The following is a 15,325-nucleotide window of genomic DNA, read 5'->3' as shown; positions in this document are numbered from 1 at the left end:
TTCTTAAGCACTTGGCTTGTTGATGTGAACAAATAAATACATGTTATTAAATAATGTAGCCAACTTCACAAAAAAATTAGCATAGTTACATGTTAATTGGCTTCTAATATGGATAGCTTGTATATAATAATGGATATGCTAGCAAGTTTGTTTTTATAAGATCTATAGATATAGACGTGGATAGCTTGTATACAAAGACATGGATAGCTTGTATAGAATAATAGATATGTTAATAAGTTTTTTTTAATATAATAAGATATATAGATATAAACATAGATATACAGATATACATACTAGACTAACCTTTACTGGCTAAAGGGCATCGGTTTTATAATACATTAAATCCTAACTTTTCCATTATACATGTCTTCCTTTCTTAGGATCTATTGGTCTCGGCTGTTTGCTTGAGTTTCCCAATCAGGTTTGCAATCTACCCTCTCCAACCAAAATTGTAAGTCATTCTAATTTTTTAAGAGTCAAAGCATCTCAAGTTTGACCAAAATTTTAAAATAATTATCATTAGATTCTTCATTAATTATATTTTCATACTATACATATTTGATGTCATAAATCTTTGTAATTCTTCTCTATAATTTTGGTCTCAAGAAAGTTATAATGCATTATAATTTGGAACCGAGGAGTACAGATCAAACCCACAAGCACATCAAACAGACATACAACAAAGATGGAAACACACCATAATTTTATGTACAAATTATTCAAAAGTTCTGTAGATTAAAAAGCGTATACAGCTGCTGATAACTTGGCTACATCCAAATAGCGTGTAGCATGCGTAAAGCCAAACATAAACTTACAGCAAGCATCCAGTTGCCGCTTCACATCTTTGCTGCCTTCGATATATAAAACAGCACACAGATGGAGCATATATTACTAGCAGGCATTGTAGTTCTACAATATATGAAATCACCATTATCATCAGGGAAGACAACTGATCAGAGTCTACTCCTTCGAGGTGTGGACTGCAGACACAGTAGAGACCATGGAGTCGACGCCGCACTTGTTGCGAACATTGGAACCCCTGCATATCTTGTAGTACCCGTTCTCCCCCCAGTTCTTGCCCCACGAGTTCTTGATGATCCAGTAAGGCTTGTCCTTCAGGCGGATGGGAGCAAAACCAGCTGCGCCATAGCCAACAAGGAGAACACCATGGTCAAGGGTTCTGCCACAGATGTATGGACATGACACACCTCCGATGTATGTCTGCATGTAGGCAGCATTGATGCCGACTGCATGGAACAGAAAAACGTGCATCAGTGATTTCATTGTTTGCTATTGACCGTTCTATGTATTTTGATAAAGTGATCAGATTTATTGGCACAAGAGGTTCTTTGTCTTTTACTTACTTGCCAGTGGCCCATGTTTGATGAGGTTAGCAGCAATTTGACCCTCATCCACAGACACAACACTGAAGTTCTGAACTGAAGCAACAATCTTGGACTTGTCAAACTTGCATTTATCATCACTCCCAGTGTAAGGGTAATCCTTCTCACTCTCAAGGCCACCAGCCTTATGGAGATAACTGAAGGCATTCGTCATCAGCCCACCATTGCAACCCGAATCACATGAATCAGGTTCTGATGAATCACACTGCAACATTTACAACAAGAATGGGGGATAGTGAGTTTGGATTAATGCGAACTAAATCAGGTACCAGTAACTTCAAACCAGCAGCTATGAAAATCCTACTGTCCAAAACCTAAAAATATATGGGTCACATCTCATGGCTTTAGCTTCACACATGTTCAATACTCAGTAATAAAGCACTGTAAAATCACTGTTACATTCAAGAGAAATTAGCAAAAGCCTCGTTAAAATTTTTACATCACTGGATCAGATATTGGTTATCTGACATGTACAGTGAAATTGTTTCTTGCTGATGAATGTAGCAATAGTCTATGCATACAATGATGATTCAAAAACTTTGCATTCAAAATAGCCAAATAATGATCCATAAGATATCAAAAAACAGCTCGCACATAGTTCTCTACAAATAATGATAACAAAAGTCACCTATTCAGGGTGAATGATGGATGGCTATTACAATAGTAAGTGATCCCCTGTTCCTAGGAGCAAGCCCCACTCAAAAGGTCAGTTGTTCAAGAACAAACCTGACCATAGAACTGACACATGAGAAATGAAATGGCAAATCCTAGGATGTACCATATTATCGCCATGCTTTTGTTCAAATTATACCCCACTGTTCGGATTTTATGAAGTCAGATTACACAAGGCTTTGAAGGCTCACAGGTTCCCTGAGAATCGTAAGAGCTTAGCTGTGAAGACAAGATGTATGATCTACAAAGACTATAAAGAATTGTACAAATAACGCCAACAGCTCTAAGGTCAAGTGAATCCACCTACTCTCTATCAGTCAACTAAGCCATTACTTTTGTTATCTAAACTTGAATCACTGTGGATTCAACCCTCTAGGAGTAAGCAACTCCAAGAGCCTCTTTGTATCCTTATGTATCGATAGAAATAAAGATTTTGGTATATATAAAAAAATCCTCCAACAGCTTATATTCAATTAGATCTCCAAATATTATCATCCTCTATTCATTATTTCTCGCTAGCCAAAGATGAAGAACGGGGCCGGCTCTCCAAAGTGCACACTAGATGATGCAGAGTGAGTTTTAAGAAAGATGGTTGGAGATGCTCTAACATCTCCACTGTACCACTCTTTTAACTGCTAATTTTATTTTGAAAATTTATCATGGAATCTTTCCATTCTTCCAAACCCCCGTTTTCCGACTCACAGACTCACTCCAAGATAGGTGCGCAGCTGCGCAATCAGAAAGGAAGGAAAATAGGAAAAGGACATCACACGAGCTGACAAAACATGGGCTATGGCCGGAAAAATCCAGCCTTCCTAGCACCAGCAACCATGAACCTACCAATCCCATAAAAAAGTACGATAATAGTAAGGAAATTATGAAATTAAGCTAGGAAAGAAGGAAAGGGCAGCTTCCTTCCTCACCACGTGGTCACAGTCGACCATCTGCTGCTCGGAAAGCACCTCCAGCTTGCCAGTTGCGAGGTAGTGCGCACCCTCCAGCGCTCCAGACGCGCTGAACGACCAGCACGAGCCGCACGAACCCTAAACAACAGCCCGGGGAAAAGAAATTCAGGAGTCATTTAGATGAGAAGAAAGAGCAAATAGATCGAGAAACCATGAAAGGAACGGCTCCGATCTGTGGACCATAGTCACCAGATTCGGTGGAAACCGACCTGGTTCTTGACGGGGGTGACGGCGCCGTGGTCCCTCCAATCGAAGTCGTCGGGCAGGCCGTCGGTGGGGAGCACAGGCGCCTCGTTCGCCGACTCCCCGAGCTCTCTGAGGAGCGCGCGCCGGGACTTACGGAGGCCGAGGTAGGTCCGGCGGAACTCGGCCGGCGTCAGGTCGGAGAACTTAGTGACGCCGTGCTCCGCCGACGGGTCCAGCAGCTGGTGCCGGCGCGCGCGGCGCAGGTTGGCCTTGAAGACGGACAGCCGGTACGCGTGCTCTTCGGCGTCCTTGTAGGACTTGCCGAACCGCTGCACGAAGCTCAGGAAGTGGGACTCCGCGTTCAGCTCCAGGTCGTTCTCATCTCCGCCGGGAACCACCTGCCGGATCAGCGGGTCCTCCGCATCGACGGCGGCGGCTACAGCGGCGGCCGCGGCGAGAGAAAGGAGGAGCAGAACGCGATGAGCCATCGGGGGTTCCTTGCTTGTCTGGATTGGGTTGCTTGGGTTTCTCGGATTCTCCCCGCTACTCTCACTTTATACGAGTAGTCGATGTTTAGATATTTTTTTCGAGACTTCATAAACTTCTAGGTGGTGCCATTTTTCACGTAAGCCCCTATTTACAGTGATTATATTCTAAAGATATTTTTCTGAAGTCTGGGACTGTCTTTTAGACATGTCTCAATGGGTTCAAAAGAGTTTTATTTTCATTTAATACATTGACGCAGCAATAAATCTGCTAACTTAACAGCTTATTTATGAAAAAAAAGATAGAGAGAGTTTCATAGAATTTTATCAAGATGAAATTTATTTGTGTAGTTATCAACACAAAAGCTCACGTGGCAATCTTGGTAACTGTGTCATGAAACACTCCATTGAGACTAGCCTTAGTTTCACACGCTTTCAGCTTTCTTCATAATTCATTTCATAATATAAAATACTCCTCTTTACAAGAACGGTGAAGCCCGAGAGATAGTTTGGCAGTGCTCCCAAGATTGCTTCTAGGTTGAATCCATGAGGTCTACCAAACAGTTTTTTACTAGGAAGTGTGTCGGTGCGAAAAATAACCAATAAGTAAATATTTGTAGTTTTGTTGTGCGTTGTGATTGGATATGGCCTAACACTTAATGGCACATGGTTTATACTGGTTCAGGCAACATGACTTACGTCCAGTTTCAGTCGGTCGGTGACTTTATTGCTGAGCCTAGATGCTCGAAGTTTGCTGTGGGGTTACAAACAAGTGGGAATAAGAAGGAGGTATTAAAGGTTCGGTCGGGCTCCAGACCGAAGGGTCAAGAGTGACGGGAGCTCCTTACGTGCGCTAAGTATTGGAATGTATGCTCTATGTAGCTTTAGAGTTTAATAACCATGAAGCTGTTCGATTGCTCAGAATGTCTAAAACTTAACAAAGAGAGAGAGAGAGTCGGAATCATCCTTCCTCGTTGGGAGAGAGCGCATCCTCATTTATAGGTGAAGGGGATGGTCTTACAAGTGTGTGTGAGAGAGAGAGAGTGCTCGTGTTTTACTAAGTCTTGTTGCTCACGCTGTTAGGTACAAGACGGTCGTCGGCGGCCACAGTACTGTTTATGTCAGACGCGTGTGGCAAGCTTCACCGTGTTCGCCTGGTATGACAAATGACGGCGTCCATAACACTATAAGACAAACACCGACGCCCACAACACTATTCAGGTTCTGATATGCCTAGAAGGTTGTAAAGCACCCTTCTGGCATGGCCTGGCAGTACTGTTCTATAGGTGTGCAGGGTACGGTCCTCGATATTACGGTTGACTTGAACGCCTTGTCTTATCTGCTCCGCCTGATTTTTGGGTCCTCACCGAGTGGGTGTCCTCGGTCGATTGTTCCTAGACGGCTCCGACCACACCGGTCGGAGAAGAGCTGTAAGCAGAGGTTCAGTGTATTCCTGGTCGGAAAAGTGGGTCGGAGTTAAAAGCGAGTGTTGTCCCCTCTTTGACTATGCTTTTCGGTCAGAGACTGGATCGCTCTTTTGGCCTGTCGTTAGGTATCTGGGCCGGCCTAGGAGTCACGCGTTTGTTGTAATGCTGTCTGCTGGGCTGAGCTTTTGCTGAAAAGCGGGCCCATGGGGGACCCTGGGTTTATGAACCCGATATGAGCCCCCGAGCCCTTTTGAGACTTCTGTGAAGTCGTGAAGGGGTTGTTTATACTCGTTGTGCGAGAGCAACGAATGGGTGTAAGATCGTGAGTCGTCGTCGGGCGCGATGGAGCGTGGACCCATGCGTCGGGCGCGGCTGAGGGGTCGGACGTGACAGAGCGCGGACCTAGGCATTGGACCGATAAACTAGCATGCTGATCCACGGTCGTACAAGGTGTAGGCAACATAGTGACCATGCGTCCGTCACTATGGGTCGATGTGAGCCCCCTAGAACATCATGTTGCGGAGACGGGTTGTGCTGAGACGCGACTGCTCCTTGTACGATGCTAGAAGTTTGACCTAAGGTTATACTTTATAGCCCGTAGTGATTGGTGGCGTTGCGAGCTTCTGTTAGGGACCGTGTCTGAGGGATCGGGCGAAGCGAGGCCAGCCCTTAGATGTCGGTCGAGGCGTAGCCAACCTTCGGGAGTCGGACGAGGTGATGTGGCCTTGGTGGTCCTAGAAATCGCTTGGTGGATTTTTTGAGTTGCCAGCGGGTGCGCGCGAGCGCACCCGATGGGTGTAGCCCCTGAGCCCTCGGGCGATTCGGGTAGAATCGCCTGGGGGATTTTTTGACTTGCCAACGTTCAGAGCCATCATTCCGGGAGTGCGGACCTAGGCGTCAGGTGCCAACCCAAAAATCAGGCGCGGTCGAGGGGTCGGGCGCGACGGACCGTGGACCCAAGTGTCGGGCGTGGCCGAGGGGTTGGTCTAGTTTTGTGCGTTACCCCATCGGTGGTTTCCGCAATCATAGGGGCTGAACTAACATCGCTTGCCTTGATGGCTCGAGCAACACGCTTAGTGAGCTCTATAACGGGTATGTCTGAGTGGAATTGGGTCTAATGTTTGTAATGGGGTCGGCATAGCCCTCATGTGGCATTCCACTACTCCTTAACCCACCTCTCGGTAGATGCCTGAGCCATTCAGGAGATCGACTTAAGTGGCCCGCTGGCCTCCCCTCGATAGAGATTCTATGGGCATGGCTCGAGGTTAGGATCGTACGAGAAGGTTGAGATGACCTTGTCTACTTCTGAGCAGATCGAGCAAGGGCCGCTAGGGCTTATCTGTGTTTTCTCCCCTGGCTTCGTTTGATGTGAGGCGGCCTCAAGCCCTTCGTAGGCTAGCCTTCGAACCCTGGTCGGTTGTCGCTCATATCGAATGAGGCGACTATCGCTTCGTGACCCAACATGAAGCGTTGTGATGCATCAGTTGCATATGCAATGCTTTGGATGTATGGGATGAATGCGTAAATGCATGTATGAGGAAGGATGAATGAATGATTATGCATTAGAAAAATAAAGTAGGAAGGTTTTGTAAAGATACCTTGATGACTCGAGTGGCTGGTTTGAGGAGCTCTTATCGGATATGTCCGAATGGGATTCGTGTATGTCATTTGTGATGGAGTCGGTGTAGCCCACATGGGGCACCCCATTGCTCCTTACCTGTCTCTCAGTGGTCACCTGAGCCGTCCGATCGACTCAGGTAGCCTGTTGGTCTTTTCTTGATGTAGATCCTATTGGTGGGCCCTTCCAAGCCCTGCCTAGAAAGGTAGAGGGTCGTTTGCATGTGGTTGCACCTTGTTTCCTGTGCCTGGGTTCTGGTAGTGGTGGGCCCTACCCAAGCCATGCCCCATTTTAACCGGGTGATGTTTCATTGGGTAGGGTGTGTCCCACCGCATGCCTATCCACATTAAATAGGGGAAGGGAGAGGGTTTTCGTCCCATTCCTTTGCCTTTCTCCAACTACTGCCTCTCCTCCTTATTCCTTTTCACCAAGCCTGTTCGTGCATCGTGGCAGTTCCTAGGGGAGAGAGAGGGTAAAGTGAGGGAGAGGAGAACTCACAGATTCATTCATGAATCCTGGGCATGATGTCGAACTGGAGGCCATCTAATATAGATGAGGAGGTGCTAGCCACCTTCACCGGGAAGGGGCTGCTCCCACCGAAGGTGGCACATTAGAGGGCTCTTGCGCTAGGGGAAGCTATTCCATGACCATGGGCCAATGAGGTTGTCTCCTTCCTCGCCTTCCACGAGCATGGCCTTGGATATCCTACGCACTAGTTCTTGCGTGGGCTCCTCAATGAGTGAGGCCTGGAGCTACATCACCTCAATCCGACTAGGGTGCTGCACGTTATCAGTTTCATCACCATTTACGAGGCCTTCCTTGGGATGGAGCCACATGTGGGCCTCTTTCGACGGATCTTCATCGGGTGAGCCTTGTCTGAGGAGAAGCCACCTAGAACCATGCCGGTTAGGGGCTTTGCCTTGTAGAAGAAGCCAAGGCCATCGGGCTCCTACCCCATGTACTCCCCTGTGACTCCAATTGGGGATGGCATGGCGAGTGGTTCTACATTAGGAACCGAGTGGAGGTGACATTCCCTCCGTTCATTAGAAGAAGGCCGAAGAGGCGGGAAAGCTGTTCGTGGGGTCCCTTTAGTCGGCAGAACAAGCTAGAGGTCATCGAGGTGGAGCTTTAGAAGCTAGTGCAGCATGGCCTTGATGGGCTCTGGGTCTTCCACACCTTCTTCTGCCATCAAGTCACCACGCTGGCAGAGAGGAGGCGGTCGATGTGGGCCTACTCTAGCCCAACGGATCCTGACCGTGTGTCACTAGAAGAGTTGCCAAAGGACGAAGTCTGGAGTCGACTCGACCGGGTGCTGCAACTGAGGGACAAAGATTCCCTTGAAGGAAAGCCTAGACCTCTTCATGCTATGAAGCTATCCAATCTAGTATGATCCCCTCTCCTTATTCCATGACCTTTTCCCTCTTGCTCTCCTTTATTTTGATTTTGAGTTGTCCATTTTGTAGGGACTCACGGGTTACAAATCCTAGCTGCATCTTCCGAGGGGGGCAGAGGGCGTAGCTTGACAAGCTACCTTGAAGGAGGTAGCGCTTGCCAAAAAAGAAGAAAAGAGCTGAGATGGCCCGGAGGAGGTTCGAGAAGGAGAAGGAGATCGGCCGGCAGGTCCAGGTGGGTGAAAGTAGGAGCTCGAGTCGGAGGAGCCCACAAAGATGGGTGGCGACGCGAGTACCTTTGAGGATAAAGGAGATAGGGGCATCGTCGCGACCTCGGTGGAGTGTCGTGAGCCTATGACCTTGTCTGTCAGTGGTGGGCGGGACACGGAGAAGCGTGGCAACATTCCTGAGTCAAGGAAGCGTGTCGCGAGAGACGATGCCCCCATTGAATGAGAGGTGAAGTGGGCACGGTCACCATGCCCTTCGAAGGCGTCGATGGCTCCACACCCCCTACTCCGAGTGTGGTGGGCATGCTGGCCGGTCGGAGGAGCATGCTCATACCCCCGCATCTTTGGGTCGACACATGTGTGCGACCCACAACGGGGAGATGCCCTATCAGTTGCTTCGGTGGGTGTGCCACAAGCTGGCGGGCGCGGCCATTCACGGGTCAATCGGGAACCAGCCAGGTTGGCTCCTCCCTCGGTTGATACGAGGGGGCATGGGTCATGACCCATGAGCAGTCCTTGTCTGGTGGGCTCGTCACCAGCGGGTTAGGGCTTCAGGGCTCTCTTGCTTTCGTCTAGGTACGCGTTTATGTTCCTTTTTTATCTCACAGCTAAGTTTTTTGAGCGCGACTAACCTGTACTTATCTGACAGCGGCTAGGGACTAGTAGGACTAGGCATCACCCTACCTCCCATGCAGGAGGAGTAGAGACCTAGCCTACAGCGAGTTGCGACAAGCGGCGAGGAAAGTTGATTGGCGACGGTGTGACCTTCCCTTCTGGCGGTTGCGTCCTCCCGGCCGGTCGCAGGTATGGTGGCAGCGGTAGCGGTGGTGATGGCGGTGATCCTCGTGGTGACGGCAGAGGTTGGGTCGGAGGTGACCCTTGCGATCCCTCCCCCAATAGTCACGGCAGAAGAGAGGAGGGAAACCGGGCTCCCTGCCTCACTCAGCGAAGGAATGCACGGCTCGCCCTCCTAGTTATTGCTGGAGGGGTCGAGAGGAGACATGGCCAGGCCAGAGGTAGAACATCCACTGGCAAGCCATGGAGTCTAGATCGTGGAGATCCCCTGCTTTGACGAGGCAGGCAATAGGGTGGAGCCACCAGCCATCCGACCATCATAGGAATTGGTGATGATCTAGTCGTCGCACAGTATTGTGATGGCTGGATCTTCTAGTGGGTCAAGGGCGACCCGTGAGCTGGTGTGGCCCTACCCCAGTGACCCAAGGAAGGCTCGGTTCATCCTTCATGATGAGGAGGAGGTGGGGATTTAGCACTTACTTGAGGAGAGAGGGCTATCAATATAGTCCAATCTTGCCCAAACCAAGGCGAGGCTCAAGGTGGCCTTGGAGCAGTTGAGCTCATCCATCAGGCAGTTTCAGTCAACCTACCATGTGTCGCAGAGGTAAGCTTTATGTGTTTCTAGCGTTTGTCCTTGACTCCTTGGTCTTTTACTGGTTGTTTTAGCATGTTTGCTTCTCGCTTTACAAGATTTAGAGGCAATGTCGATCTGCAAGTCCCGTTTCCTTCAGGAGGAACATGGTCGGATGGGGCGGGAAGCCACGATGTCATGGTGGGTTGACGAGCTTTAGCGCTAGCTGGAATCTACCCGCCGTGAGTCCTAAGACCGGGTGGCCGAGGCCACGGGAGTGCGGGCGGCGGAACTGCTCATGGTAGAACGAGCGACTGCTGCCGAGCGGGGACTCAATGCAGTGAAGGTTCACTTGGCGGAGACCGAGAGGGCGCTTCAAAAGTTCTTGGAGGCTCTAGAGATAGAGCGGAAGGCCTAGTCGGAGGCTAAATAGGAAGTTGTCATGCTCCGGGTGCAGGTGCTTGGTGTAGAGGAGTCAAAAGCTCATCTGCTCGAGAAGGTGATCTCATCTCTGATGGCATGTTCTACGGGACATCGAGGGTACTGACCTTAGTGGTGATGCACCACCTAGATCCGGACTTCACCACCATCTATAGAGGGTACGCCGACGACTGGAGCGCGGATGCAATCCATGCACTTGGGGAGAGCTTGGTGCCATATGCACAGATGGTTGCTGAGCAAGTCTCCGTGCAGTAGGTGATGGAGGCTCACCACTTGAGCATAGCTGAAGGCATGCGCTAGGAAGACGCCATCCAGCCTGTGGAAGGAGTGGAGACCGGGTCGAAAGCGAGCGTCGTCCCTCCTCTGACCGAGCCAAACGTCGTCCTATCAGAAAGCGAGCAGCCCTTATCCTCGTCAATTGTGCTGTTAGCCGATGCCACCGGGCAACCACAATAGAATTTATAGTAGAAGCAGTCAGTATATTTAAATGATAAGTTCATGGGGGAGCCCCCATGTGAACATTTTTTACATTTGTGAATACTTCAATTTTGTTTTGTGATGGAATCACTCGTAAGGGGAAGCATGCCCCATCCGTCCTTGTTTTTACCCTAGCAATTGTTTTTTATCCTTTTTTTGCACCTGCCTATTTGACCCATAGGCTACAATCTTAAGAACCCAGGAGTGACTTACGAGGCTCAACTGCTTGTAACCATAGGTCATGGCGGGGTGTGATCGGTTGGGAGTTTAAAACATAAGTTACGTAGGGTAATTAAAGGAATGGACTACCCTTTTGTTTGGGTGAAAAGTATTACTATATGATAGTAAAAAAGAGGGGTGGTATCGCACCCACGTAGAGCCCCTGAGCGACCCAGGCCGAGAGTGCTCGGGCTAGGGTGCTTTGTAGGAGCAAACATTGAATGAAAGAAAATGGTAAGACCGAGTTTGAGGGGGAGAAACGACGTAACTGTTCGATGTTCCATGCATTGGTGAGAACGTTGCCATTGTCGTCCTTTAGTTAGTAGGTGCTTGGTCGGATCACCTCAGTCACCGTATAGGGTCCTTGCCCTGGTGGGGAGAGTTTATGTTTCTCCTTGGTTGATTGGGTTCTTCGGAGCACGAGGTCTCCGACCTCGAGGATCCTCCCTCTAATTTTTCTTTCATGGTACCTGCGGAGAGTTTGCTGATAGCAAGTGGAGTGGATGACAATCGTCTCATGAGCCTCCTCGAGCAGGTCAACCACATCTTGCTGAGCCTTCGTGGCTTGGTCTTGGTCGCTCTTGGGGCACCGTGGTCAAAGTCGGAGGGCAACACTACTTCATCTCTGTTGGCTAGGAAGAAAGGTGTGAACCCTGTGGATCGGTTTGGGGTCATTCTCAGGCTCTAGAGGATCGCTGGGACCTCTGCAACCCATCATTCAGCATATTTATTGAGTCGGTCAAAGATGCATGGCTTAAGTCCTTGGAGGACGATGCCATTGGCCAGTTTGACCTGACCATTAGTACGTGGATGTCCAACCAAGGCCCAGTCGATCCTGATGTCGTATCCCTCACAGAAGTCCAAGAACTTCTTCTCGGTGAAGTTAGTTCTGTGGTCAGTGATGATATAGTTAGGAACACCAAAATGATAGATGATGTCAAGGAAGAACTTGGCTGCCTCTTTTGAGCAAATATTGGTGATGGGCTTCGCTTCTATCCACTTGGTGAATTTCTCCACCGCTATGAGTAGGTGAGTGAAGCCACCCGGGCCCTTTTTGAGGGGTTCGACCATGTCGAGGCCCCAGACCATGAATGGCCAGGTGATGGGGATGGTTTGAAGCTCCTGCATTGGCAAATGATTTTGCCGAGCGTAAAACTGGCATCCCTCACACCTGCAGACAACCTCCTCTACGACTAGTAAAAACCTTGGCAAAGGGCTTTTCTGACCAGCGACCTTGGGGCCATGTGATGTCCGTGGATTCCATCATGGACCTTGAGGATGAGCTGCTTCCCTTGGTCGGTAGGGATGCATTTCATGAGTACTTACGATGGACTTTGCTTGTAAAGTTCATTACTGAATGTGACGAACGTCTTGTCGCGTTGAGTGATTCATCATGCTTTAGTCCTTTTTGGTGGGAGAATCTCCTTGAGGAGGTAGGCAAGTAGCGGTGCTCTCCAGTCAGCTTGACCATCATGGAGGCACCAAGATCAGAGCCATTGAGTGCTAGAATGGTGTCAGAGTGTGTCGAGATTGGACCTTCTAGGATGCGGGCAGACGACTCATGAAGGTTGTTGATGAAGACCCTATTTGGAGACAGAACCCACCTGGCAGCCAATTTTGTGAGAAAATTGACGGCATTATTGTCCTTTCAGGGGACAAGGCATAATGCTTACTCAGCGACCTCCCGTGGTATGCCTAGCATGTCAGAAGGTTTCTATGCGAAGACATCATGATTAACACATAGAAAGTCAGTGAGCTCACATTCCTATTTGGCTAGGAGCTTGGCCCCGATCCGCACTGTCTTGGTTGGGTCGGTGGGGTCGATCCCCACCGCCTTAGTTTCCTCAATTAGGTGGAAGGCAGTTGAGGAGGTTGGCTTGTTGTAGTCTAGGACTGCTACAGTCGATGAATTTTTGAGCTGAGGGAGCTCGGCTGAGTTGATGACGGCAGTGGCGAGCTCGTAATGCTTACGGTCGCACGTGTAGGCGTGCAAATAGGTGCTACCCATAGTGATGACACTGTTTGGCCCTGGCATCTTTAACTTGAGGTAAGTGTAGTTGGGGATCACCATGAACTTGGCGTAGCATGACCACCCCAAGATGGCATGGTAGGACCCTAGGAAGTCCACCACCTCTGAGTAGAAGTTGGCTCGGTCGTCAAACGTGATGGGTAGGTCAATTTGCCTGAGTGGGTATGCCTATGTCTCCAGGATCACACTATGAAAGGGAGAGCTCACTGGGTGGAGCTCCGACCAGGGATGCGCATGGCGTCGATGGTGTCGATGTAGAAAATGTTGAGGTTGATGCCTCCGTCCATCAGAACCTTGTTGAGGTGCTTCTTGTAGACAATGGGGTCGACATCGAGTGGGTAGCGACCTAGTCTGGCAACACGGGAAGGATGGTCCCTCTGATCAAAAGTGATCGGAGATTCTGACCAGCTAAGGAAAGAGGGGATGACCATTTTAGCGACGTATGCCTCTCTATAGCACACCTTGTGCTGGCGCTTGGAGTAGATGGCATTAGATCCCCCAAAGATCATGAGGCATTCCTTGGGGTCAGGATAGCCATCATCATCCTTGCCTGTCGTGCCTCCTTTCTTGGCCGCTGTCTCCTTGCCCTTTCCTTCCTTTGGCCCGCTAGCCTACCGCAGAAAGCGTTTGAGTTCACAGTCCTTGTAGAGGTGCTTGACGGGGTAGGCGTGGTTGGTACATGGGCTCTCCATGAGCTTGTCGAAGTGGTTAGGCTGACCCTGCTAGGGTTGCTTGCGGCGACCAAGGTGGAGTCGGCCGGTCGGTGCCGATCCTTCTTGTTCTTTTTGCCCCTTTACGTGGAGGGGCCCTTGCCTTGGTCCTCGCGCTTGGCCTTGCCCTTATCCCAACCTCCGCTAAAGATCACTCCGACTACCTCCTCGCTGGAGGCGTGGTTCATGGAGATGTCGAGTAGGTCATGGGTGGCATAGGGCTTCAGACAACCAAGCTTGTGGATCAAGGACTCACAGGTTGTTAAAAGCTCTAGTTTGGTTTTGGTTAATTGATTAAACTTTAAGTGCTAACCTAGTTTATCAAAGTAATTATGAGATAGGTAGCACTACTCCAAGTGATGAAGTAATGGCAAAGATCATGATGATGATGATGGCATGGTGATGATCAAATGCTTGAACTTAAAAAGAAGAAAGAGAAAAAACAAAAGGCTCAAGGCAAAGGTATAAATAGTAGAAGCCATTTTTGTTTCGGTGATCAAGACACTTAGCGAGTGTGATTACATTTAGGTTAGATAGCTATACTATTAAAAGGGGTGAAACTAGTATTGAAATGCGGTTATCAAAGTGCCACTAGATGCTCTAACTCATTGCATATGCATTTAGGATATATTGGAGTGCTAACACCCTTGAAAATACTTATGAAAATATGCTAACACATGTGCACAAGGTGATACACTTGGTGGTTGGCATATTTGAGCAAGGGTTAGAAACTTCATCGGTGGAGTGTCCGCCCATAGAGTGCGGACAGTCCGACGGTGCCACCGGCGCCCTATACAGAAAAGACAGGGGTTCATAGAGTGACCGGACGCTGGTGGTGCAGTGACCGAACGCTAGGTTTAGAGTCCGGCCAGTGACAGCAGTAAGCACACGATCTTGGTCTTGTGACTGGACGCTGGCATGTAAACTAACAGGATGCTCATGGTCTTAGTCAGGTCAGTGCTGACGTATGCTGACGTGTGGCGCACAGAGGAAACATTGAGTGACCGGACACCGGGTGTCCGGTCGAGCATGACCAGACGTGTTCGGTCGTGAAATTTTGCGTTTGGAACCTTACTAGAAATGACCGGGCGCTAGGGTCCTACGTCTAGTCACTTTCTAACTGACGCGTCTGGTCATCACTTGATCGTTGAGATCGAGCGATCGATGTTTGAAGCCGATGACACATGGCAAGCATCGGGCGACCGGACGTAGGGGTCTTGCGTCCGGTCAAACTGACTGGAGCGTCCGGTCACCCCATGTTGTGCCCAGCGAAGGGGTACAACGGCTCTATTTCGTGGGGGCTTCTATTTAAGCCCCATGGCCGGCTCAAGCTCACTCTCTTGGCCATTTGCATTGTGACATAACAACCTTGTGAGCTTAGCCAAAGCCCTCCCACTCATCTCCATCATTGTTTCATCATCATTGTGAGATTGGGAGAGAATCCAAGCGCATTGCTTGAGTGATTGCATCTAGTGGCACTTGACATTCGTGTTTCGCTATAGGATTCACTTGTTACTCTTAGTGGTTGCCGCCACCTAGATGGCTTGGAGCAGCGAGGATCGTTGAGCGGAGGTTGGTGATTGTCTTCAGCTCCGATCGTGGTGATTATGAGGGGTCTTGTGCCTTCCCCGATAGAGAGTCAAAAGGTAAATCTAATGGATTGCTCGTGTCATTGAGATACCTCACTTGTGGGTAGGTTCGTGCGGTGT

General features: G+C 49.2%; 1 protein-coding gene across 1 annotated transcript; it reads right to left on the bottom strand.

The window, feature by feature from the left end:
- Window positions 1-675: 675 nt before the first annotated feature.
- Window positions 676-3,787, bottom strand: LOC136477318 (cysteine proteinase 1). The gene is made up of 4 exons (XM_066475447.1): window positions 3,250-3,787; window positions 2,999-3,118; window positions 1,365-1,608; window positions 676-1,247 (listed from the first exon to the last, which is right to left on the bottom strand). The coding sequence occupies exons 1-4, from the start codon at window positions 3,712-3,714 to the stop codon at window positions 961-963; spliced, it is 1,116 nt and encodes a 371-aa protein (XP_066331544.1). The 5' UTR covers window positions 3,715-3,787; the 3' UTR covers window positions 676-960.
- Between the last annotated feature and the right edge of the window lie 11,538 nt (window positions 3,788-15,325).

This window comes from Miscanthus floridulus, chromosome 8 (assembly GCF_019320115.1).
Source record: "Miscanthus floridulus cultivar M001 chromosome 8, ASM1932011v1, whole genome shotgun sequence".
NCBI lineage: Eukaryota > Viridiplantae > Streptophyta > Magnoliopsida > Poales > Poaceae > Miscanthus > Miscanthus floridulus.
This window is presented reverse-complemented; position numbering and strand designations above follow the sequence as displayed.